We start from the raw sequence: 24,387 nt of genomic DNA, 5'->3' as shown, positions 1-24,387 counted from the left end.
CAGTTGTCCAGCTATCAAAACCTTCAAAACCTGGCTTTATTTTATATATTTATTTTTTTTTCCAAGTTGTTTGTATTGGTCAATATATCATGTTTGGAATGACTGAGGCCTGAAAAACTATATTTAATCATAGAGCAGAGCCACACATATAATAATAATAAAAAAATTGGTTTAGTTTGTGTCAATTGAATAGTTTTATGCATCAACCCAAGCATCAGTTGAAAAATACTGACGCAAGGGTGGTTGCCAGGATGGTTAACAGAAGAACACATATGCAGACTGTTTCAAAAGACAGGAGAGGGAAAATAATACAAAAGTTGCAAATGAAATGAAGAAAAATATCAGACAGAGCAAGAAATGTTTTGAAGTAGCTAAAGGTTTTATTGCAAAAAGGAGTCAAGCATTGAAGAAAGTCAAAAACTCATTTCATACTTCACTGATTTTCAACTTTTAGTCTTCTTTATTCAACATTAAAAGCCCCAAAAGCATCACCTCTGTGTGAGTGTGTGTGTCTGTGTCTGTTAGGCACTTATCTCTGATGGCCCGAAGTCTTCTGCGAAGGGAAAAACAATTTTCAGCTCCTGTGTCTGAAATAATCACCTGTTTCTTTCTCTTCCTGCCGTGATGTGTCCAGGCGGCGCGCCCTGTGGGGGTGGGGGTCTGTGATGGTAACCATGGTCCCCGGCGGCCGATATGTTTGCAGCGCTCACGCCAGAGAAGAAGACTCCACCAACGACCGCGAGGAGCGAATCCTCGCCGTGCTGGGCATCATTGGAACCATCCTCAACCTTTTAGTGGTCATATTTGTCTACATCTACACCTCAGTCACCTAAGAATTCCTACGAGACTCGATGTGGAGACTTTCTATCAGCTGCCACCCTCCTCTCCTTGATTCTTCCCGGACTGAGAGCGGGTTTGATTAGCGAAGGAGGCGCTGTGATGTGGGGATCACTGGCTCTACACCCAGCTGGATCTGTATCTACGCCCCACTCTGCTAGTGGAATGATCTGGACTCCATCTGCAGCGGCCGTAATGAACTGTATTTTCTCATTTTTAAAGTCAGCTCTGGATATTTAAACGACTGCCGACGCAGCGTCCCGTCAGGGGAAATTCACTCATTCTGCATTCACACCGAACTGTGGAGTAACAGTTGGATCGGCGCGTCGGCTGTCATGTTTCACTGTGCTAACAGCTTCTACGTTGTCAGATAACACTGTGAAAGCGTTTGACTCGTGTCCTTCTGTGTTACATTTTACAAAATCACCACTGCCGGCACAGCCGATCTGAACTGCTCAACGAACAAGACGCTTTTCAAACAAGTAATGAAGACCAATACTGAAAAGTAAATACCTACACAGTAATCAGGAGATAGAGCCATAGAACCATAGAGTTCTTTAACAAATACAATCTCAATCTCAGTTTGTTTCATTGGAAGAGTTGCTTAAAAACAAAAAAAAACGCCCAATCCTTTACATGGAGCTGACCTGTCCGTACCTGAGCACCCCCGAGGAGCGCTTCCTGGCTGTGCTCGGAGTCCTCGGCATCGTTCTGAACCTCCTGCTGCTTGCCTTCGTATACATATACACCTCCATCTGAGCCAGTTGTTCTCCATGTGTGAAAACCTGCCAAGTACTTCAGAACCATGTAAGCCAACAACGTTCTCTTAGCACACCTGTATCACTGTAACCGAGCGCACGCTGGGTCGGAGTTTACATGAGGAAAACGTGGCGTTCTGTGGTGCCTGCAGAACACAGTGATGCTGGAGAAGGGGGAGCCGACACCCGGTAGCCTGCAGAACGTGCTCTAAAAATAGTCAGTACGAAAAACATGATTCGAAAGTCTAATTATTATTCAGGAAATTTGTAAGAAGAAGCCCTTTGTATTACTCAGTGCCCTTGAAGTAGCTCTCAGAATCATAACAGGGGGATGACTCCTGCCGCGGAAAAGTGAAAACATAGTCAAGAAAAGGCAATGGGAGACTTTAGAAGTATGAGCAGCTACATCCAGAAGCTTTAAGAAACAGACCTGACGCACACATTGGTTCGACAAAAATACACTTTAAGAGATTTTACCTTTTATGTGAAGATTTGTGTGTTTTTATAACATGGTATTCTCTCTGGTGTGCATTGTGAGATGTTTACTTACTCTGATATTGCTGTGAAGAAGGACTTTCTAATAAGTTTTGAACCAAATGGTCAAAACGTAAAGAGTTCCATGTTTGTCAGAACTCAGTTTGCTCGTACTTGATAATCGACACACCAAAACATGGAACTGGACGGTGTTGATATCTCCTCTGGTGCAGGATCTCTGCGCGTCAGTAAACATTTGTTCGTGTACGGTCTCTGCCACAAAATAATGGTGGATTTTCCGCCGTGGCGTTTCTCTGATTGGATGTGCAGACCAAGCACGGAGCCGCCTCAGAGAGGACGGAGCGTGAAACGGAAACGACCACACACAAATCTGAGCGGCATGATTTTGCAGCGCAGCACAAAGGACAACGACAATGACTACGAAATCAGGGAGAACCAGCGTAGAGGACATGAGACGTCTCTCCACCGCCTCGCCGTCTGCATCGAAAGCACAAAAACCTCCCTGGGACTGGGATACGACGCGCTCCCGGGGAATGCACGTCAGGGACACGGTGACCGGTTTAAGCCCTGGGCGCGTCGAGCAGACAAGAGAGCAGGAAGGGCCTGCTCCAATCTGCACTTGATCCTCGTCATCCTTTTCTCCACAAACAAGCTCACGCCGGAGAAGACATAGGAACGCAAACTGCGTCTGCTGCCGATTCACAAAGCACACAGATGACTCCAGCTCTGACTGCTCACCGCAAATTTCATGTTAGCTTGTGTGAAAAATTGTTGGCATTTTGATAATTACCAAGTACGGTTTCTTGTTACATTGCGTGTGTGTGTGTGTGTGTGTGTGTGTGTGTGTGTGTGTGTGTGTGTGTGTGTGTGTGTGTGTGTGTGTGTGTGTATGTGTGTGCGCACGCACACTCTTAGTTTAAGTAGCAACCTATTATTGAGTGTTCTGTCTGGTTTGATTTGCAAACATATTTGAGATTCACAGTCACCACACTGCAAAGTGTTTGGGATCAATCACAGTATGAATGGTTTTAGTGACCACGGCCTGTTTTCATAAAACGTTGCGGGTTCAGGTAAAATATTCTCTTGACTGTGGGATGATGGATTCATTTAAAAACAAACAAAAAAAACTTTATGGTCCTCCAAAAGTTGCTTTGCTGGTTGAAACGTGTTGAATCTAATCCAGTGGTGTGAGCAGATATAAGAACCCCTTTATAAATTATAAGATTATTTGGTTCAGGTGACAAAAAAGTATAACTATGCTCATGTTCTCATGAATCCTGGTCTCGAAATATGTGGTCCAATGAAGTATTCCAAGCCTCCACTTGTTTAATTTCAATCATGATTTATTCTCAACAACTAAAGGACCAAATAATGCAGAGAGCTGCCCTCTCACCCTGACCCCCAGGTTTGCCCCTGCATGGGGAGAACTGTTCACACTTTTAAAACCACTGATCTGAAGGTTTCTATTAACTGATGTATAATTTGTATATGATTTGTCTCCCTTTGCAAAAACATGCACACTTCATTGCCTTCTACCGATATTATCATTAGCATACTGAATCCTGATCTGATTGTTTTCTATCCTGGTTCAACTTAGAATCAATCTAAATAAATGGAAAAAGACCTGCTTCCTCTCAAACAGGTCCTCACAAAGGTAGGAAGCTAAACGTGCACACACTTGCATCTCTCCTCATGAGTTTAATTTTACACCATCTTTCAGCGCGCATCAGGTTTTCCGACCGTTAGCACGCTGAGATCGATGTGACTTGCACATTTACTTTGGGTCACATTTAATAAGTGTGCAGCGGAGTCTGCGAAGCGAAATCCATTTTAAAGAGCGCACCGAAGCACAGAAGGAGCCACCTTTGGTTTGCCAGACATCTCCTGTCAAGCTGTGACAGGCGAAGTGCACGGCAGAGCGAAAACACATTTGAATACAGGCTGAAATGCCTTAAAGTACCGGAGGTTTCTTTTTCCTTTTTTTTTTTTTTCATAACTGTGTTCACTCAAGAAAAAAAAAAACAAAGTCAAAGGCTAAAATCAACAGAGATGATCATACTGGGTTTGTCCTGTAGAATATCATCGTAATAGGAGAGCTTTTCTAAATTCTTTACATATAATAAATACAATTTGCTGATTCTGCAAAGGTGACAATTTCAAAGTCGATTTTTCTTTCATTTTCACAAGAAAATATGCTCAAACTGAATAAGTGGATCTTAAAATTAACATTTTTATCATGTAACTGTGCTTAATAGAGACTATCAGGTGAAAAATCATAAATATCATAGAGCTGAAGATAGCCACTATTTCTTTTTTTCTATTTCTCGGTCCCCTCTTAAAAAACTGTACTCTGTATGTAGAGATGAAGCACGTCCTCTTTTGAAACGGGCACTAAAGAGGAGCAGCAGACACAAACTGGAAGTGGCTGCACTCAATATCCTCTAATGCTGTCTCTTAAAGAGTGAAACGAAACCAAAACTATCACAAATGACCGAGTTCAGTCTTTTGTGTTCGTTGATGCAGTTACTTCTCTCTGCTGAGACCAGTTTCACAATGTCAGTCTTTGCTAAATGGACCAAGGAGATGAAGGAGCCCAGAGGCTGAATCCAGCCATCTGCTCCGCTAAAGGACACCCAGTGACCTCCTCAATGTACACACACACTCACACACACACTCACACACTCATACATACACAGCGACACCTCAGTGACATTTCAGGATGTTCTTTCAATATACCGGAGAATGACAAACCTTTAAATCCAGCGGAAATAACATATTAACTGGCAAATATTTCAACATTGTGATTTACAGACTGCTGCTGGCCAAGAAAAAAATGTTGGGAATTAAAAAAAGATCTTTATAAGTGTTTTTTTTTTTCTCTTCAGTTGCTGATGGAGTCGGTAAGAAAAAGTTTGATATGATGCTTGAAAGTTTTCATTAAAACATGTTTTATGAAATGTGATTTAATGTTATGATTAAAATTATATCATGCATAGTCATTGAGATGTTAATTAAATTCTACTTTGAAAGAGTCCATTTATTGTCTGACTTCTGCTTCAGTATAACACTTTGGACACTGAGCTGAATGAGAGGTAAATAATATTACAACATTCACGAAGCTTCAACGCTTCAACTCTCATTTTAGAGCAGAAAAGGGGATTTCAGATGTTGGTTAACGGCATAATGTGGGCTCAGAGGGCAACTGGCAGAACATCATGTGAAATGGCTTCTGGATATACTGTATATTTGTTGTGATTGTAATTATTTAAACGACCACATCCTTTTTCAAAGAAGTTATAAATATGTAAAACGTCTTCCCATTTTCAATATTTTCATATTTATAGACACAATGATGTGGTGTTAACCCCAGCACCAGAGTGCAGGGGAAACAAATTGAAATTCAACATAAACATTAATGAATAAGTGTAAGAGCTGTGACAGCAGCTGGTCACGTCAACAGAAATCAAATCATTCAGATTAAATTTCGTGAGCCAGCACAAGAATTATTCTGAAATTATGGATCACAGCAGTCAACCGACGTTAACATCTTAGCTCACAAAACTATTTGGAAGACAAACACAAAAAGTGGTTGGTGAGAGAAATGCTGAGCTCACTGTGGAGTTCATCCTCCCCAACTTCAAACACCCTCAGGTTAGGGTTCACTGCACCAGGCTGCCCTCAGGTGTGTGTGTGTGTGTGTGTGTGTGTGTGTGTGTGTGTGTGTGTGTGTGTGTGTGTGTGTGTGTGTAATTGTGTGCCTCTCTGCGATGGACTGGGAGTCCTCTGCCCTTTGCCCAATGTCAGCTGGGATTGGCTGCGACCCCCCGTGACCCTAAGTTGGTGCTGGATGGATTTTCACACTCGGGTGGAGTTCCTGCACTGATGGAGCCTCTAAAACAATCCAGCGAGACTGAGAGCAAGTCGGTACGCCAGAAAGATAAGATAAGGCCATTATAGCGCCTCCACTTTATGCTTTTCGAAGGAAGATGCTTGAAATGAGTTGGAATAACTAAATTAAAGTCAAATCCACTCCCACTGTGGATTCACTTTTTATCAGGCAGATTCAACATGATTGCTCGGTGTCGTCGCTCCCTTTGGCTTCTCTGGGTTTTCTTTTTTTTTCTTCTTCCCCCTCCTCTTGTTAATGCTTCTGGTTTGCCTGTGCGATGCGTCCTGGTCCGGCAGTCAGGAAACAGGGTTATCACCCACAGAGCAGCGCTCTCTGAGAGGACTGACTTTGGCAGACCTGTGCTGTTGTGTTGCAGCCATGTTCAGCCATCCGTATAAACTAACGCTGTGTCCTCAGGCGCCCCATGAGACGGCCAGTGACCTGGCTAATGTGGGTGCTGCCCTCTGCGTGCACACGCACCCATCTACAGCCCAACAAAAACTAAGATATTCATGCAAACACACACACACACACACACACACACACACACACACACACACACGGGCGCGTGCACACCAGCCTACGGCCTCCTGTAGGTTCGATTACCCCTTAAATGTACAGTATAATCAAGCAGCACCTCCTCCCTCTCCCTCGTCTGGCGTTCCCTCTCAAACACAAATATTTCTGCTCTCTCCTCACCGCCCCAGCTCATTGTTTGCCGTGTTCCTATTTTAGTCTTTAGTTAGTTTGCTAGCTGAAGCATGAACCCCATCCTTGACTGCGAGCCTCCAGCCACTGTCACTGAAACAGGAAAAGATGTTTTATGTAAACAGAAATCTAATGTCCTACTTGCCTGTTGAGTGTAACGATTCCCTCGGAAGTTCACCCAACCTTGAAGGAAAATACCCACTGAGTCACACACTTTTTATTTGCACATGTTTAATTTTTTCTTTACCACTTTGGAAGAGCCGCGGTCTTTGTTTTTTTGTTTTTTGAATGTGCAAACCAATACGTGCCTGCAGACATCTGAGTTATTCACACTAAACTTTACTTTTAAACTGAAGCCCAGTCCCCCGCTGAGAGAAATCAAAGCACAAGCAGCAAACTGAGCAGACTGATTTGCTGATTTCTGAAACTATAAAATGTTTAGTAGGACTTGTGCTGAGGTTGATTGCACATCATTGACTATTATTTATGCTTTTATTTGAACAGTGGTTTTCAAAGTGTGAGATTTAAGCCCCCCTCAAACAATCTGAGGCATACTGCATCCTTCAGACTCACCCAACTCTCATGCCCTGGTGTCATTTTCTTTTCTTAGAAGTTGGATTTTCATCCACAGGCAAGTCTTTAAATCCTTGTTAATAGTTTTTATTTATTTATTTGTGTAACATGCAGTGAGTTTTCCTCAACAGATTCATTTTATAGTTAATGACTCCTTTACACTTAAAATAAAATGTTTCAAAGGAATAATGTATCTTCATGAATACATTTCTTTCAATTATAATTTCTTCTCAAGACTGAATATTGAACCCATAAAACTAGGATGCATGACTGTAAAACTGCATCTTTGCCACTATATGCCCTAAAATTACCTTTAAAATAATAATAAAAAAAGACCAGAGTTCCATTATTGGCACTTTAAATCTTGTTTTACAGGAAATGGCAGGATGATATTACTCTGTTACTGAGTTTATTTCAAGATAAGGCATATAAAACACATGCACACTGATTAAAATTAGAGATTTGTCATCTTCATAAAATCAGTGGCCATATTTCTCCTAAAACCTTGTGGGAAATGTGCTCTGTCAGAATCCAGCCCTCTGGCCGTGCGGACAACATTTTAGCGACCTTCACAATGATAATTGCTGCTCATCCTTTTTTTAGAGGATGACTGGTCTGATTTCTGGTCCTGTAGCTGCGTCCCCGTCTTTATTATCCTCCCTGACTTTTTTCAGCAAACCATGACGTATCAGACGTTTAATGCTTTATTTTTTTTCACATTTCAAAGCCCAGTTGAAATGATTGCTATTCCCACAGGAGCCCTGTGCAATCTGCTGTAAAGTAATGCATTGTTTTAGAATGTAAATAATTAACAGGTCTTTTACTGTTACTGAAGTATCCATGAGCTTGCGACCCATTTCCTCTGCCTGCAGGAAAATGGTTGTCGAGCCGCTGTCTCTCTGTATCCTGCACCCTGGCAGCTGCTACTTTAGTCAACATTAATGCCAACATGCTGCTGTTTTCAAGTTGATAGATTATCTTAAACTTATTTTTAAATCCCTCTTCTTGTTGCCATTCAATCATATATCTAGTTCTCTTAATAAAATGTGTTTTACAGTTTTAACATGACTGCTGAAATCTTAGGAGCACGTTTACAGCATTTACATCAGAAAATATATAACTTTAATAATTAAGACTTAAACTGATCGCACTTCATTTATTTTAATGCTTTTAAATCACATCCCTAATAGCGGACAGTAGAGAGATATAACAGTCATCACTGTCAGGATCACATTTTCGATAGCATTGTTTTCTTGGCTAGTGATTACTTTGATGTTGCAGTCTCTGTAGAGTTTTTAGTATTTGCCCTCGTTGCAAATTAGTTATCACTGACGAAGCTCAGGAAGCCTGGAGCTCAGTCAGCACAGCTGGGACTAATGGATGCACACACACACACCAACGCGCTCATCATACACACACAGGCGCACAATGGAGACAGAGATAATAGATTTGTGAAAACGCAGGAAACACTTCTCACCCACTGTGCAGTTAATTTACTCCCGTGTTTTGGAGCACGAGATGGCTCGCCCAGTAATGCAAATTCAGACAAAGTCGTCTTGAGTCGTAATTTGGCTGAAAGCGACAACAGACTGGATTCATTAGATTTCATGTAGCTTTTCTTTCACGGCACCACGAACAAAATCAAGAACAATCCGGCTCATTCTTGCTTGGAGACATTGGGAAGAATATCAGAATCTGTTGATGTTTTAACACTGTGCACCTCAACGTACCTCAATATACAGGAAACGAAGCAAAGATACAACCAGGAAGTAAGTAGCATCAAAATATTAACAATTGAATGGATCGAATATGAATCCGGATTTCGCTGCATATGTCTGCGTGTCTCTGCTACATAATGCAAGATCTTCTCAAATGGAACAATGTTGTAAACAAGCCTGGAGGAAACAAGACACATTTTCATGTTGTATTAGACAGAGTGACAGTAGTTTAAGTATTCGCCACATGTGACTCAGACTGTTGAACGACATTTTCCCCGTGACGAGCAGGTCATCACTGGAGCAGCTTCATTGATCCCTGGGAACAGGCTGTGCACCACACGCTTTTAAGATCGCTGCTTTTAAACCTCTTCTTTAGCAAGATACAGCTCAAAATCCCATCATGTCTTTATTTATAAAATCCTGGGAAAAGTTGTTGAAACTCCTCTTTCTGTCCCTAAACCCCAAATTTAACAGCAGAACACCACCACCTTTGTCTGGTTCTGCAGAGATTTCTTCCTGTATTAACATAAGTTTTTCCTTTTTCACAGTTGCACATGTTGTTGGTTTTATTTAAGTGAATTTAACTGAATCAAGAGGAGTTGAGTTCAAACACAAATGCTTCAAGCATAAAAAATGGTGTTACTCCAGTCCAAACACAAGTACTATCACCACATGCACACACATACACACACACACAGAGTTAGTGGCTGGGCGGCTGAGCAGTTTTTTTGGCCTTCTGTGTCACTTTTTGCCGTGAGACACACAACAAAACCAAACAGCAGCATCATCTCCTTCCCTCATTCATTACAGACCTGTGGGTCTCTGTGCCCTGAGAAAAGAGGACACTGAAGACTTTAACTCTGAGAGCTACCGGCTCCACACACTGCTCTGCCGACTTCCCTGTGAATATCTGGGTCTGGACTGAAATACGGCTGAAGCAGTGCTTGCTGCTCTGAGAGGGGAGGTGAGGCTGGAAGGAGCCGCATGGAGCTCAGTGTGGAGCTGAGGGACGCCAGAGGACAGAAACATGGCACAGAGGTAGGAGTATGAAAATTTAACTGAAACCTTTTTTTGGAGGAAACATCTTTTCAGAGCGAAATACAGCAAGAGGGAGTCTGACTGGATAATATATATATATATATATATATATATATATATATATATATATATATATATATATATATATATATATATATATAGCGGCCAAAAAATACATGCAGAAGGAGAAAAGACTACAATAGATCATAATAGAATCGAACATAAAAAGAACTGAACAAATAAATGTTACTTTATTATTGCAGCATGCATCACCAGACATAATGCATGTTATTATTATACTGATGTTGCTCTGGATGGGTTTTAACACGTTTTCTTCTCTGCATGTGAAAGATTTAAAATAGAATAACAATTGAATATTTTTTGATAAATATTTTGCATTAGTCACACATAAAAATTACACAACTCCTCTAGTCTTAAGATGTGCTTTTTTAACTAAATAGATCAGAGCAGAATCCCATTAAACACATTTACATTTGAATACATTTTGTAGTGCATGTTGTGACGTTCTCTACGTGCACATTTCCTTTACTTAAAATTAGTTTTAATATACTTAAAGATGAATACAGATTAAAACAGAAAAATGTGAGACAGGAGGAAGAAGAACACAAATTGACAACAGCTGAGCTAAATATTACATTGTCAGCACAAGAGATTAAATTATTTATTTTGGACGCAACACACACATCTTTTTACTTAAATTGATGTAGTTGAAGTTAAACTTTTACTATTTTGGGACATAAGGGAAAGAAAACCTCATAATTCATGATGCAAAATGTGTCCTGAAAAACATTTAACTGAACTGAAACAACTGAATAAAGGCAAAAACAAACTGAAGAGGTAAAAACCCACAACTGAGCTCATTTATGGGTATGTTTATGTCAGACATACTTCATACCTCACAGAATAGGAGGGACTGAAAGGGCAAGTGGGCTCTTTTCCACAGTCTGTGCATCTATAGCGCCATCGGGTGGCTGAAACATGTCAGTAACAGTAAAGTGAGGCCTCCTGCTTCCCTACATAATAAACACACTGCACATTCTTCCCTCCCAGGCTGAAGATCCTGTCAGGACACTTTCTGAATCAGCAAGATGCAACATTGACCCGGATCACTTGCTGGGCATTGTGGGTATCGTGGGCACGGTTCTCAACCTGCTGGTAGTGGTGTTGGTGTACATCTACACGCCGGTCTGACACATCTAACGGTCATGGATGGATTCATACCAGATAGGAAAAGTTCACATCTCTGAAGCCGATGATTCGACCGGTGTTTGGTTTGATCTTTCACTGGTGTTGAAAGAACCTTTGTAGTTATGAAATCTGAAATCCTATCCAGTATATGATTATAAAAAAAAGTGGGATTAACCGTCGATTTACTGTTTTAGCATTTTGAATGACTTCTCAACTTTCAGTATGTTCCTGTTTTGTAGAACAATAACACTATTATTTTTATTTAAAGTTTTTTTTTAAACTGTTCAGACTAAGATTTTCATAATTTGTGGATGACTGTTTGAGTTTTTGTACAATAAAGTTTGACTTTTAACAATACAATTAAGTCAATAAATGTGAGATAACCTAATCAGGACTTCTTTAATTCATTTGAGCAGAGCATCGTGGTGACACCCCGACGACATTTCTGCAGGTAGAAACTGACATGTTTTCGGACGATATAAATACATTGACATTTATTTTACAATGTTGAAACTCTCAAAAAAAACATAAGATGACTACTCTGTGGCACACAACTGATAAACTCTGCCAAGTCAAACAAGAACATCATATTTTACAAAAGAATATTAAGACACGTTAGTCAACATACATCTGTGAAATAATCTTAAATTATATCATAAACAAAGATTTGGAAAAAAAAAGTAATTACAGGGACATATTTTAAAGTTATTAGAGCTGAACTGAAAATTTTTAATCCTGTTTCATGTTTTTTTTCTTTTTTTTTTTTACATTTTAAGCTTCAAAAACACTAGAGGATGGTGTATTTTCATCAGATCATGTTGCCCTGTTTTTTAAACTACATTCCATATTCATCATACTTCAAATTTTACAAATGGCGTCAAACTGTTTTATGTTTTCTGACTACTGCACTGTTGTATGTTACTGTGAGATAAATGTGCTTCCTTAAAGGCAAAGATATGTCTTTTAAGAACAGGAATAATGAGAAGTGCTCTCTCCAGGCGTCCTACTCTTTGATATATTGATTACGAGGATTCATTTGTCTGAGGGACATGAGCAGCGGGATAACTGTTTGGAGTGTCTATGTTTATGTCAGGCAGGATCTGACAGCTGGTGATGATATCGATCTTCTCGGACACGGCCTTCAGGTCGTCCAGGATTAATCGGATGCTGTGGGACGCGTTGATGATGGCGTTCTGCGATCCGTTCAGCTGAGACGTCGCACTGCGCACCTTTCACAAAATTACAAAAAAACATATTTTGAGAAACCATTCTAAGAATCTTTTTTTAAATGTATGTTTTTGTGATAATTACGGCCTCTTGTTAAATAAAAACAAAGGAAAAACACCCGATGTTATGAAATGTAATATATTCAAGAAAGTGTATTTTGATTTTAATGGACTATTACTTTGTGTTTTCACAACTTCTGTGTAACAAATTTAAATCTAAAATATATAACTTTAATTATCAAAATTCAATTATGGGGGAAAAAACATATTTTCCATAATGTTCTCATTGTTTTTTTAAGATGCAGATAAAAATACCTTCAGAAGAGTTTGCAATACTTTATGTCTCTATACAATTTTATATGGTGAAGACGTTTTTTTTAATCTTTTTTTATTCACAATGTTTTTTAAACGTTTGGTACAGTACTGATGTACAGAGGGTTTTTTTAATATCTAATTCATATATTTGCCTGTAATGTAATTGTGCCTAGGTGAATTTCCCATACCTCCTTGCTGGCATGGCCATAAATCTGTCGTACTGTCTGCCCCACGTCAGAATACAGCCGGTGGTTTGACTCTTGCAGCTTCTGTTGTAAAAGAGTGTCTCCTGTTGACAAAGTAACAGATTAATATTACCGCAAAGTGGAACGGCCATAATTCAACTCAACCATGGAAACCTGCTGAGCAAGACATCTGAAACAGGAAACTTGATAGAATATTTGTATTCATCCATTTCTTTATGAATGTTAGCAACAGTTGTGAGCTTCTGCCTTGAAGGACCACTCAAACAAACTGAAAAGAAAAAAAACGAGAATAGTTATCATTGTATGGGCCTTACCATAGGGCCTGTGCACGGGGCTGGGTCTGTCCTCCACTACAGACTGTATGTCAGGATGGTCTCTGACAACAATAAGAGGAGGCAGGTCTCTCCGGAGTATCTGAGCACTTTCACTCAGTGCAGCAGATCTGGCGGCCTCCTCCGGGTCTCCCTCACTGTCCGTTTCAGACGCCTCCCCCAGGACCTGAGCAAAGGGAAGGCCAATTATTTATGGAGCACCATTGAGACACGAGACAATACAGGAAATGAAAGAAACACCTCAGGGGTCTGGGTGTTTCATATTCTGCTAGAAAATTTGAAATATGTTTTGGCTCAAGACCATTCAAAGCTTTATAGCGGGGAAGTCAGATTTTGAAGTCAGTCCCTTGACACGCAGGCAGCAGGTGTAGAGATTGAAGTTCCAGTGTCATATGCTTCACTCTCTTTGTGTTGGTGAGGACACTGGATGAGCTGCAGCGGTCTGACAGATATTTCACTGAGACCTGTAGACACTCTGTTACAATAATCCAGCATGCTGAAAATAACGGTTAAGATGTTTCTGAGAATCCTGTCTGGTCAAAAATCCAACATTTTTCAGATGGTAGTAAGCTGATTTTAATGTGGTTCTTGAATTTAAAGTCTGAGTCAATTATTACCAGTGATGGAAGTTACTGCATTAAAATAAACAGCTTTACTATTTTTAGTAAGGAGTAATCAAACTAATTGCTTTTGCAAATGAAATGTATTGATGCAAAATTAGTTTTGGCACATGGCAGAGATCCAGCCATAGAGAGCCCTGATCATTCAACGGCAGCTTTTAGATGGAAGTACAGAGTGACATCCATCTGTTGTTTTGTTCTTTTACAAATGTAGAAATATCAACAGCTACAAACGAAATTTGAGTGGTGTCTTGTCTCATTATCACACAGCAACATTTGAATAATTTAGATTAATGTGGGGTTTCCTGTTTGTCATTTATTCTGTCAAGTGTCCGTCCATTCATTTCATTAATTAATCATATATTCAGTTTTATAATAAATAATTGAACATGCATCTTAAAGTTCAATTCAGATGGGATCCAATTCTTTGACAGATTTAAACACGTTTTATTAAGTGACACAATAGTTACTTTTCTTAGTAATTAGTTACTTTTAAAATATTGTAACTCGGTTACTTTTTTTGAATAAGTAACCAGTGCCTAACAGTAACCAGTAACTAATTACTATGTAACTTCCTCAACGCTCTCTTTAGGGACAAAGACGAGTACACAAGTACAGATTATATCCTAGATAAAAACACACAGATGAGTGTGAAACAACCTTGACTCCGCCGGCGGCAGGCTGCGGCGCAGGCAGTGAGGTGATGTACACTTCATCGTCCGAGTCCGTCTCAGAAGCCTCGCCCTGCACCACGATCGGGTACCTGCTGGACATGACTGCACAGACAGATCGAGAGAAAATAATCGGCTTTAGCTGCGCCCGCGCGGGGAATACAACATCTTTACTTCTGTTGATAACAGTCAGACCTTCTCTGTGGAAGTCTAAACACAAGTCATGTGAGTAGCAGGCAGGAAGCGGCTCACTCCATAACATCCAATCCGGTGTGAGCGCCCCTGTCACGTGACAAGAAACGTCACACATCATGATTGGACGAATCAATCGGGGAATGTTCAGACAAATTAACCAGCGTATGCCGGTATGTGGTTTCCTGGCATTAAAACTGAGGAGCGGGCACATAAACAGGGTTGGACAGTGAGGAGATTTCGAGGATAAAAGTGGATACATCATTTATTTTTCTATTGCAGAGCAAGCATGACTATTTCCCCCTGCGACATATTCTTCCTCAGTGGTTAATTCCGACTAACGCCGCCCGTGCTAGTAATGAAGGCTTGTCCTGGTGAGAAAATCGAGTGTCAAACGGGAAGTGGGCTTCTGCGGTTCTTTGACAGGTAGATGAGACTGGACACGATTCTCTTAAATATTTTCAGATTGGCTGATTGTAGGTCGCATATGCATGTTTTACTTTGTTGGTAGTTTCGCCCATATGCTGAATTTGTGAAAAAAAAAAAAAATCACACAGTGTTGGGGACAAATCCCAGTATGCTAACTAGCTAGCTAGCTATTGCTAATATTCAGACCCAGGGTGTTTTCATTTACTGCTGGTTATTTTTAAATGACTGCTGGTTGTTTTCTCTGGAGTCAGTTCAAGATTTTGTTTTCAATGTGTGTGTTTCTCTGTGTGTTTCAGAAATGGCAGACGAGGCTCTGTTTGAATTCCTCCACATGGAGATCGTATCGCATATTTACAAAGAGCAGCAGTCCACTAAACCGGAGCTGGACAACAAGGTGAGTGATAACCCCGCCATTCAGTTTTGTACAAAAACTGTCTCAGCTTACACAGAGAGACCTGGGTCGATTCACTACCATCATCCGGTAAACAGCTGCAAAAAAGACCACCACAGTCATATCAAGGAGAACAGCATAGAAACAGTTTGTGTCTGCAGTTGAAACTGATCTGTGTTCTCCTGTTTCCCTCCAGGACCGAGCCGTGTGTGTTTCAGTCCTGGAGGGCATGGGCTTCAGGGTGGGTCAAGGACTCATCGAAAGGTAGACTAAACACAAACAAACTGCTCATGCAAAGGTTGAGAGACGTGAGTAACTGAAAGTGTTGCTTTTTACCAGATTAACCAGGGACTCACCCAGCTTTAAGGACGAGCTGGACATCATGAAGTTTATCTGTAAAGACTTCTGGACAAAAGTCTTCAGGAGGCAGATCGACAATCTCAGGACGAACCATCAGGTACAAAAACATCTGTCCATTCTCTGTTCTACATAACCATGTGCAGAGTTGCTGGAGATGAAGATGCAAGCGTTTGGCCTTCTGCTTTACAGAAGGTTTCTGTCCTCTTTGACCTGTCCTTCTTCATTACTCTGCCTTTGTTAGAAGTAATTAAAATCCAGTGTCACTGTGTGAATGCTGGAGCCGTTATTGATGTCCTTGTTGCTGGAATCTTCATGTGTATGAGGCCATTTGTCAGACACTAACATTAAGTAAAGAGGAGAAAGTGCATTTATGAGTGGTCAAAAACTTCACTCAGATGATAAATAAACTAAATCACCGGTGAAAACTTGTCACTTTGATTTGTTGTCTGGGTTTTTACTGTATTTGTCTCTCTCTACAGGGCACCTATGTTCTGCAGGACAACAAATTTGCTCTGCTGACTCAGATTTCCAGTGGAAAACAGTACCTGGATCAGGCTCCAAAGGTCAGTGTTCAGTCTCACATTTTAAGACTCATCCTGCTGGAGATTAGAGGAAGGAGTCTATAAAGTTTTCAAATGTACAATAAAACAAATCAGAGTTTCTCTGTCATTGATTTTCTTCGTTTATGTCTCAGTACCTTGCTTTTTCCTGTGGTGTGGTGAGAGGAGCTCTCTCGAACCTCGGTCTGGACAGTGTGGTGACAGCAGAGGTCTCTGTCATGCCCTCGTGTAAGTACTGTCGAATCACATTTCTGTTCACTACAGGATGGAGTGGGGAGTCACAAAATGGCAGAGACTTCATTTTTTTAAATAATGCAGTATTTTAATCTAGACTTTTACATCTGGATATGTCTTTTAAACTCATGATTTAACAACAAAACACTGGCTGTGCTCCTCATAACTACAACTCCTACACCACTGAACATAGTGAATCTATTAAAAAAATAAACAACAACACAATACCAGAAAGCAGAGTTAATAAAGCCCTGTGGCCATGTGTCTGTCATTATGGTGCAGCACAACTGTCCAATCACAGACCAGAAGTCTATCCTGCATTTGTCACACAAGCTTCTCAGCTCCATCAAAAGCAGTAAAAGTAATTGAATAGCTGTCAGACATTAAAAGTTGAAGTTATCTCAATGAAAAAAAAAAGTCAGCTGCACTCATTGTCCATTCTTTGAGAATTTTAAAACAAGATAATTAAAATGAACATTTCTACATAATGAAGGGGTTAAAGACAGACCGTCTGGCTGACATCTCCTTCATTTTGTTCTTACTAGGTAAATTTCAGGTGGTCATCCAGAAGTTGTGACGTGACCCTCGGACTCTGGTCCTGATGAGCACTGAAACAAGAGAAAGAAGTTCCTGTTTACCAGCCGAGCCTCGCAGAGGGAGTGAGCCATCAGCCTGATTCAGATCGAGTGGTTAAACTGGGATTCCTCAGACTCTGCTGACCAGCGAGCAGCCCTGACCGGCAGAACCAGGCCGCCACGCCGTCTCTCTTGCTCGGTATTCTGATACAACAAAATGTTTTTATTGTAGTTTTGGTGATGAATAACGTATAAAGTTCTTGTTTTCATTTTGAATAAGTGGAGCCAGACTGCGATCAACCTCACCTGGCTTTGCTCTGATAGAAATCACTGAGCTGGCCATGGATACAACTTGAGAATGTGAATGTTTAGTCAATCATGTGGTCTATTATTATTTTTTTCTTTTTTTTTTAAATGCGTTGCAATGTTTAGTTCACAATACGATGAGTCTTAGTGCAAAAACAAGAACCAGAACTGAATAGATTCTGCTCATTGTTTCACTTTTTGCTCTGATCAATGTTTTTAACATTGATAATGTGAGACGCAGCTTTGGGAGATCTTTCAGGAATCAACATGTCAGGTTCTTTATTTAACTTTTTCTATTTCTGTAAACACACAAAGACCTTGTGTCCAGCAGTTGGTGCTTCGTTCTGAAGTCTAACAGTGTTTCCTAAATTCTGGTGGTAATGAAACAACATTTTAAACCTAGATGAAGTGTTTTCACAGTGTGGAGGATGTGACACACACACACACACACACACACACACACACACACACACACACACACACACACACACACACACACACACACACACACACACAACATCCTGATGTTTATCACATGTAGGAGACAGTGTTACTCTCCTGTGCTTAAAGTTTCTCCTCCACTTATTTCTCAATATTTAAAATGAAATCATGCTGGGAAAAGGCATTTTGAACAAACTCCAGCTCTGAGCAGAAACATTTCTTTACAGCATTATAAATTAAAATTAACCACTGAAAATAGATCTTGGTTTTTCTCACCATGGTGTACATTTGACCTCTTTCGTGCGTCATTTATTTATATTTAGCTTCAGTTTATGTTGTAAGACTGAGATCTTCACTCGAATTTCTGGTTTACATTACTTATCGGGTAGCCGGCAGTGTTTAAAAGTCTCCTCTCCACTGAGACGTAGAGCTGCCAGGCTGTAAATATGTGCAGTTTGTGTTATTTATTTAGCTTTTCTCACATCTGAACTGAAAAAAAAGATTGACATGAACGCCACAGCTTCTTTGTGCCACTAGAGGGAGACATAAAGCTGTTACTGGGTTCATGTCTTGTTTCAATAGTTTGTAGCAGCTTTACATTGTTGCCAACTGTGTCTAATCTACATTTTCTTTTTACGTTTTTGTGTAACTGTGGTCCCACAGTGCTGTAAGTTAAGGCTGTTTCATGACTCAAATCAGCAGCGCAGTTTCTGAATCTCTTGTGTCTTCAGACACAACCTCTATTACGGTAGTTGTCAGTAACAAAAGTGAATTTTCGATATATGGTGGTTCAGGAAATGATGGAGTCATCATTCAACCCATTTCGGGGAACTTCCTCATTTTTTTCCTTCTCGTTTCTTCCAAGGAAATGACGAGTTATCAACTGTCACAGAAGACATGAACCTTTTTTTTTTACATCGCAATAAAATAGGTGCTGTTTGAATAGAGTTTTCAGAATCTGAAAAACTGATGTTTTACCCGTTTTCCTTTAAAAAGCTCCTCTGATTCCTATTGAGGGCAGAATATGATAAGCTGACCATGACACCAAATCTATTTCCTTATTCACTTCAAATAACCGGGATTCAGTTTTATCAAGAAACGTGAAAAGGTTTTTTTATGGTTCTGTAAAGAACAGAAATATGTCAATATTCTCCTTACAGTGTCTGTCTTCCTCACGTCACCTCATCTCTGCTCCATTACTGTTCCTGAGTGCACTGTGTTTGTGTCTGTTTGTGTGTGTGTGTGTGTGTGTGTTTGTGAGTCAGAGAGGTGTGTGTGTGTGTGTGTGTGGCAGCACGTGGATGTGGTTCCTCCCGGTTTAGTTTCGGTCTCTGTGCTGATGCAGCTCTCTTGGTTGAGCTCCAGTGTTTCACTGCCATCACTGTAAGACGTTTACACAATAAAGTTATTTCCACACAACCTCACCCCTTCAGCCGAGGCTCATTTCCATAATTGCACAATCTGCTGCGACAGTCTTCATCACTCATGTAATGCTGAAGTTTTTTATATTCTATGTGAGAAGAGACTCACCTTTGCATTTAGTTGAATTTTTAACATAATGGTTATTACCCTCAATAAGCACATCCCTGGCATGCATACTTCTTAAACCTCTGAGATCAAATATAAATCAAAAACATCTCCAAAACTAACAGAATGACATGAACAGAGCTTTGCATCCACATAATACTCAACAGTGTGAGTCCCAGGACATCCCAGACAAGCGTGTCAGTATTATCAAAAAACAAGCTCTAATATGCAAAAACTACCAGTTATTAAAAAATAAAACTATCCTGGAAAAACAGGCAGCGGCTGTCACTCACTGTACATCTTTGTAACTATTCCACAGACACCAATTCTAATTCAGTTGTCACTCATGTGAAAAATAAGCTGCTGTTCCTGATTTGTCCACCGGGTGTCGCCCTGTTTCAGTGAAAGTGGAATCAATGACGCTGAGAATGAGCACTGAACAGCAGATGAGGACAAGATGCTGCAGTTCCAGTCTGCTCCTGTCAGCATGAACTCTGTTCTGTGAGGGTCAGTTTGTAAAAACCTGAACGGTGAAGACTGCAGGAATCTTTCAGGCCGACTTGAGAGAAACTGTAGGTGGGTAGATTTGCACTTTTTTTTGGAAGAGGTTTTATGAAGAAAAATATCAATTATGAAAGTTTTTAGGGTGGATTCTGCAGGAAAACCAAGGTGTTTGTTAATATGTGTGTATTTACTGGTCTGGCCCATTTTAATCTGTTGAAACTGAAATTCACTGGATCAAATGGTGCTCACACAACAGATCCCTAAATAATACTCTCATATCTACACGAGTCTGTGAGCAGAGAGAAACCATGACTCTCCAATCTACAGCCAGGTAATTTCAGCCTGGATCTGATGTTTCTGTAAGCACATGGGTTAACTGACAGGAGGGTCTAATAAAAGGCTCACGGCCGGTTAAGTAATGGGGAAGGACGGGATTTAGAGTATTCCGAGAGGCTGAGGATACTTCAGAGTGTTTTACGTCTTTCCTCTTGCACATCTACTCTGTGGATGTCCTTCAGCATCATGAAAGTGTAACAACAATGCTCTCGGCCAAGTCTGGTACTCAGGAGCAAGTTGCTCCGTGTGTGGAGGCTCTCAGGACAAGAGTGCTTGAATGAGCTTCAAATTTCAAAACGATCCTTGGTTATGAGTGCAGCGACCGGCTGCATGGCGCACCAGGGGTGGCACAAGGTTACCTGCTTCTTTTTTTTTTTGGGTTGCTTGTATACAAACACAGGAATGCTGTGAAGCAAAGGAGGGAAACTGAGTGAGGCGTCTGCATAAATTCGCTGCACCTGACTATAGGGTCCACTCTGCTGCCCATTTGTTGCAACCCATTAAACACTTAGCCCAAATCCTCTGTGGAGGGAAAGAAAAAAAAAAAAAAGTAAAAATCAGGAGGGATTAGAGAGAAAGAGGAGGGGAGGTGGAGGGGGCTGGAGAAAGTCTGCAGAGGGGGAGAAGTTTTGTGGGCATGGAGGAAAATGAGATGGAGAGAATGAAGAGCCTCTACAGGAGGCTGGACGGAGATGAAAGGTAGAAAGGAGAAGTTTATTAGAGGCTTGAGGAGTCGGGGGGTGAAAAGAAAGCAGTGGAGGAAAAGTGAAAGATGAAGAGGTTATGATGGCGAGGAGCAGAGACGGACTCGACTTCTGCATCCGGGACTGAGGGAATGTGGAAAGTGAGGGACGATAGCGATGATAATCAGAGACCTCCAGCAGCTGTTTAGTGCGTTGCAGGACTCGGCTCCCATCCTCCTGCACCAACACACTCACAAAGAGGGCGGATGAATGGAGGGAGGGAGTGGGTGGGGGAGTGTTCAAGGGCCGCAGGAAACAAGAAAAAGAGGTGTTGGGGGTATGAGAGTAAAACCAGCATTCACTCTCTCAAATTGATGACTTGCTACATTTCAGCAACACTGTCCGAACACAGAGGCCGCCTCCGGCCCTTTGTGGCGCGAGAAGCTGAGGGAGACAATTCATCGGGGTGAAGGTTCCCCGGAGCGTTTTCCCCACGGCTCACTGAAGAAATCCACCCAAACAAACCAAAATCACAAGTTTAAATCACTGCTTACAAACACTTTCCCACCATCTGTTCGGTTCCTCTGTGAGGCAGGGTGAACACCGGGGTAGGAGGTAAAGAACACTCACCTTTCAACAGAAATGTGTGCGGTTTCAGACAAAAACTTGTCAGTATTGTGTTCGTATTTCATTTAAATGCAGTCAAGAGAACTATGAAAAGATACAACAATTACTTCATTCCATAATCCCACTAGAAGGGAACTAAATCAACATTGTTGAAATCAACCAAATCAACTTGTTCCCTCAGATCATCTGAGGGAACAAGTTTTTTTTTAGATTTTCGTAACTCAAATGTTTCATGTGTGTGTCGTATCGACTCTTTCGGTTTCAGTTTCCTCACAGCCTCCAAACAACCACAGTCAGTCCAAGTTTCTTCTGGAAGACGAACGACACATTCATCCTCTGCGGTTCCCTCCTACTCAACAATTCTTTCAGCTTCCTCCACTCATGCATAGTAAAAGTGAGATTTTCGCTCTCCCTCTCACACACACACACACATGCACACACACACACACACACACTCAAACTTTGTCTCTTGGGGCCATATGTTGACCTGCAGTGGACCTGAATGCAGCCATCTGCCTGTCTTTCCTATGTCCCACAGGGCAGGAGTGTGGGAGCCTGGCTATAGGACACAATGCAGCACAGAGAGCATACAAGCGCACACATGCCTTCAACCCCTTCACCACCACTAATCACTCCCAGACGGCCGGCCCATCTCATGTTAACAGTGACAAGATAATGGCCCTTGTGTGTATGCGTGAAAGAGAGATTCCTTCAGGGTTCGCCATCAGCGTGCATTTCAAACCCCGGCCTGTCATTTCACTTTAATTTTATTAAGTATGGCTGTTTCCCTGTGAAGAGAGAGCGAGTCTGATGTCCGCATCTCGTTTCTGAGATTTGCACTTAATAAATGTTGTGTGGTTTAACCTGGCTCAGAGGGCTTGAGGCCTTGTGTTTGCCACCTCAGTTGGAAGATTGAATTAGGGCGAAGAGGTGAGGGGGACATAAAAAAAGGAGTGGAGAAGAACAAAGTGAAGGAAGGAGGGTGGAATCAGAGAGGGCCGAGGAAAGAAGAGAGGATATCCAGGATTATTCAGATTCAAACGCCAACAAAAGACTTATCTCTACATGAACTGCTGGTGGCAGTACTGCACACACACATATGTACACGCACGCACACGTGCATGAACAGACTCCACCAACTGAAAGTTAACTCAAACCAGTTTAGATTTGCAAATGTACAAAATAAATCGCCACACTTCAACATTTAAATAATGCAGGACCTCGGCGGAGTGTGTTTCTTGTTTCTAACCTTCGAGACCTCTCTTTAATCTGACGATTATGCATTTACTGAATTATTCACACGGCCTCCAGTTTTTATCTGCTCAAGTCTTCATGGAGCACTCATTGAAATACTTGGAAATTATTATTAAAAAGCTATTTGAAACTTACAGAAATATACATTTAACTTTTGTGAGACAGTAGAAATAGACATTCTGCGTTACATAAGCAACATTAGTATTTCAAACAAATTAAACTGACCGGAATCAAACACGGCCAGAGTCTAAATCTCTCACCAGATCTCTGGGAAATGCCATTCACTCTTGATAACAACAACCATGACATCTGGATCCTCTGGCATTTACCGTGATGTGGTACCATGTCAACGTGACCAGCTAAAGGAACTGGACAACGGAATACAAACTGGCATACTGTCACTTTATGGAAGGAAATAAAACATTTGCTGCATTGTGAGAAGCACAAAGCATAATTTTTGTGTTTTTTTTTCCATGATGCCTCTGAAATTCTAGAAATCTCACAAATTTCAAACACTTCCTTAATCCGGTATTTGGTGACAGTCATCAACTCACCACAGTTGCAACAGGAAGAAATGTCTTTCAATGCTCTTTGTCCAGTTTCCTCCTCCATGCAATAAAATCCTGGAAATATGAAACTCCTTTGTCAGATGCGGACTCCCGGCTGGCTCCGGGCGGAGGCTCGTTACTCTGATCCATCACACCCGAGGGCAGCTCAGAGCCACTTTACCTCCAATTCTGATTGGACTGCGGGAGGTCGGAGGATCTGGAGTCAAAACCAAGCGTGTGTGGAGAGATCATGCAAACTCAATGTGTGGAATAACTATACATCCACATGATTTGACACAATCTGAACAGTTTGGGTTCAGAAAGTAGCAGGGCTGTAATGTCTGAAGTGTCAAACCTGTTGATGAAATTCACTTTGTCGGTGGAAGTGATTAGAACTCGTCAGTATGGTTCATATTCTGCCAGTAGTTTTATTTTTTATTGTGTAAAAACACCGTATTTTCACAATGAGGTTTTGTTTTTTGGTTTTAATATAGCTGTGTAGTTAACCTCAAGAGAGGCCAGTAACGAGAGCATGGGGGCGATGAAATTAAAATCAGAAGTGACAGTTCGCTGGTTTCCTGCTTCCTTCCTGCCCTCTGCATTAAAAACCTCACTGCAGGCCAGCAACACCCAGAATTACATACAGGCAGATCTCAAAACCATCACCGAGACATGAGTTATCTGCCATTTAAAGACAAACTAAAAAGTTTCATATTTTCAAACTATATTGTATTATGAATTACTGAAATCAGAGGAACAAAATAAAAAAAGACAAGACTGAGCACGTAAAAAGAATAAACAGGCAATTTAAAAATAGGGAAAAAG

General features: G+C 41.0%; 2 protein-coding genes across 4 annotated transcripts; one reads left to right on the top strand and one right to left on the bottom strand.

Moving 5' to 3' along the window:
- Window positions 1–11,912: 11,912 nt before the first annotated feature.
- bloc1s3 (biogenesis of lysosomal organelles complex-1, subunit 3) lies at window positions 11,913–14,842 on the bottom strand. Its single transcript, XM_030109127.1, has 5 exons — window positions 14,791–14,842; window positions 14,585–14,700; window positions 13,287–13,470; window positions 12,955–13,055; window positions 11,913–12,454 (listed from the first exon to the last, which is right to left on the bottom strand). The coding sequence occupies exons 2-5, from the start codon at window positions 14,696–14,698 to the stop codon at window positions 12,248–12,250; spliced, it is 606 nt and encodes a 201-aa protein (XP_029964987.1). The 5' UTR covers window positions 14,699–14,700; window positions 14,791–14,842; the 3' UTR covers window positions 11,913–12,247.
- A 160-nt stretch (window positions 14,843–15,002) lies between these two features.
- On the top strand, window positions 15,003–19,493 carry trappc6bl (trafficking protein particle complex subunit 6B, like). 3 transcript variants are annotated; one of them, XM_030109129.1, is made up of 7 exons: window positions 15,003–15,213; window positions 15,513–15,610; window positions 15,804–15,871; window positions 15,947–16,064; window positions 16,447–16,530; window positions 16,662–16,755; window positions 17,307–19,493. In XM_030109129.1, the coding sequence occupies exons 2-7, from the start codon at window positions 15,515–15,517 to the stop codon at window positions 17,336–17,338; spliced, it is 492 nt and encodes a 163-aa protein (XP_029964989.1). In that variant the 5' UTR covers window positions 15,003–15,213; window positions 15,513–15,514; the 3' UTR covers window positions 17,339–19,493. The 3 variants fall into 3 exon arrangements, with proteins under 3 accessions (XP_029964989.1, XP_029964991.1, XP_029964990.1); XM_030109131.1 differs by lacking the exon at window positions 15,003–15,213 and adding an exon at window positions 15,243–15,263; XM_030109130.1 differs by lacking the exon at window positions 15,003–15,213 and having other exon boundaries at window positions 15,501–15,610.
- The last annotated feature ends 4,894 nt before the right edge of the window (window positions 19,494–24,387 follow it).

Source organism: Salarias fasciatus, chromosome 14, assembly GCF_902148845.1.
Source record: "Salarias fasciatus chromosome 14, fSalaFa1.1, whole genome shotgun sequence".
Classification (NCBI taxonomy): Eukaryota; Metazoa; Chordata; class Actinopteri; order Blenniiformes; family Blenniidae; genus Salarias; species Salarias fasciatus.
The sequence above is the reverse complement of the archived record's forward strand: the minus strand, read 5'-3'. Positions and strand labels throughout refer to the sequence as shown.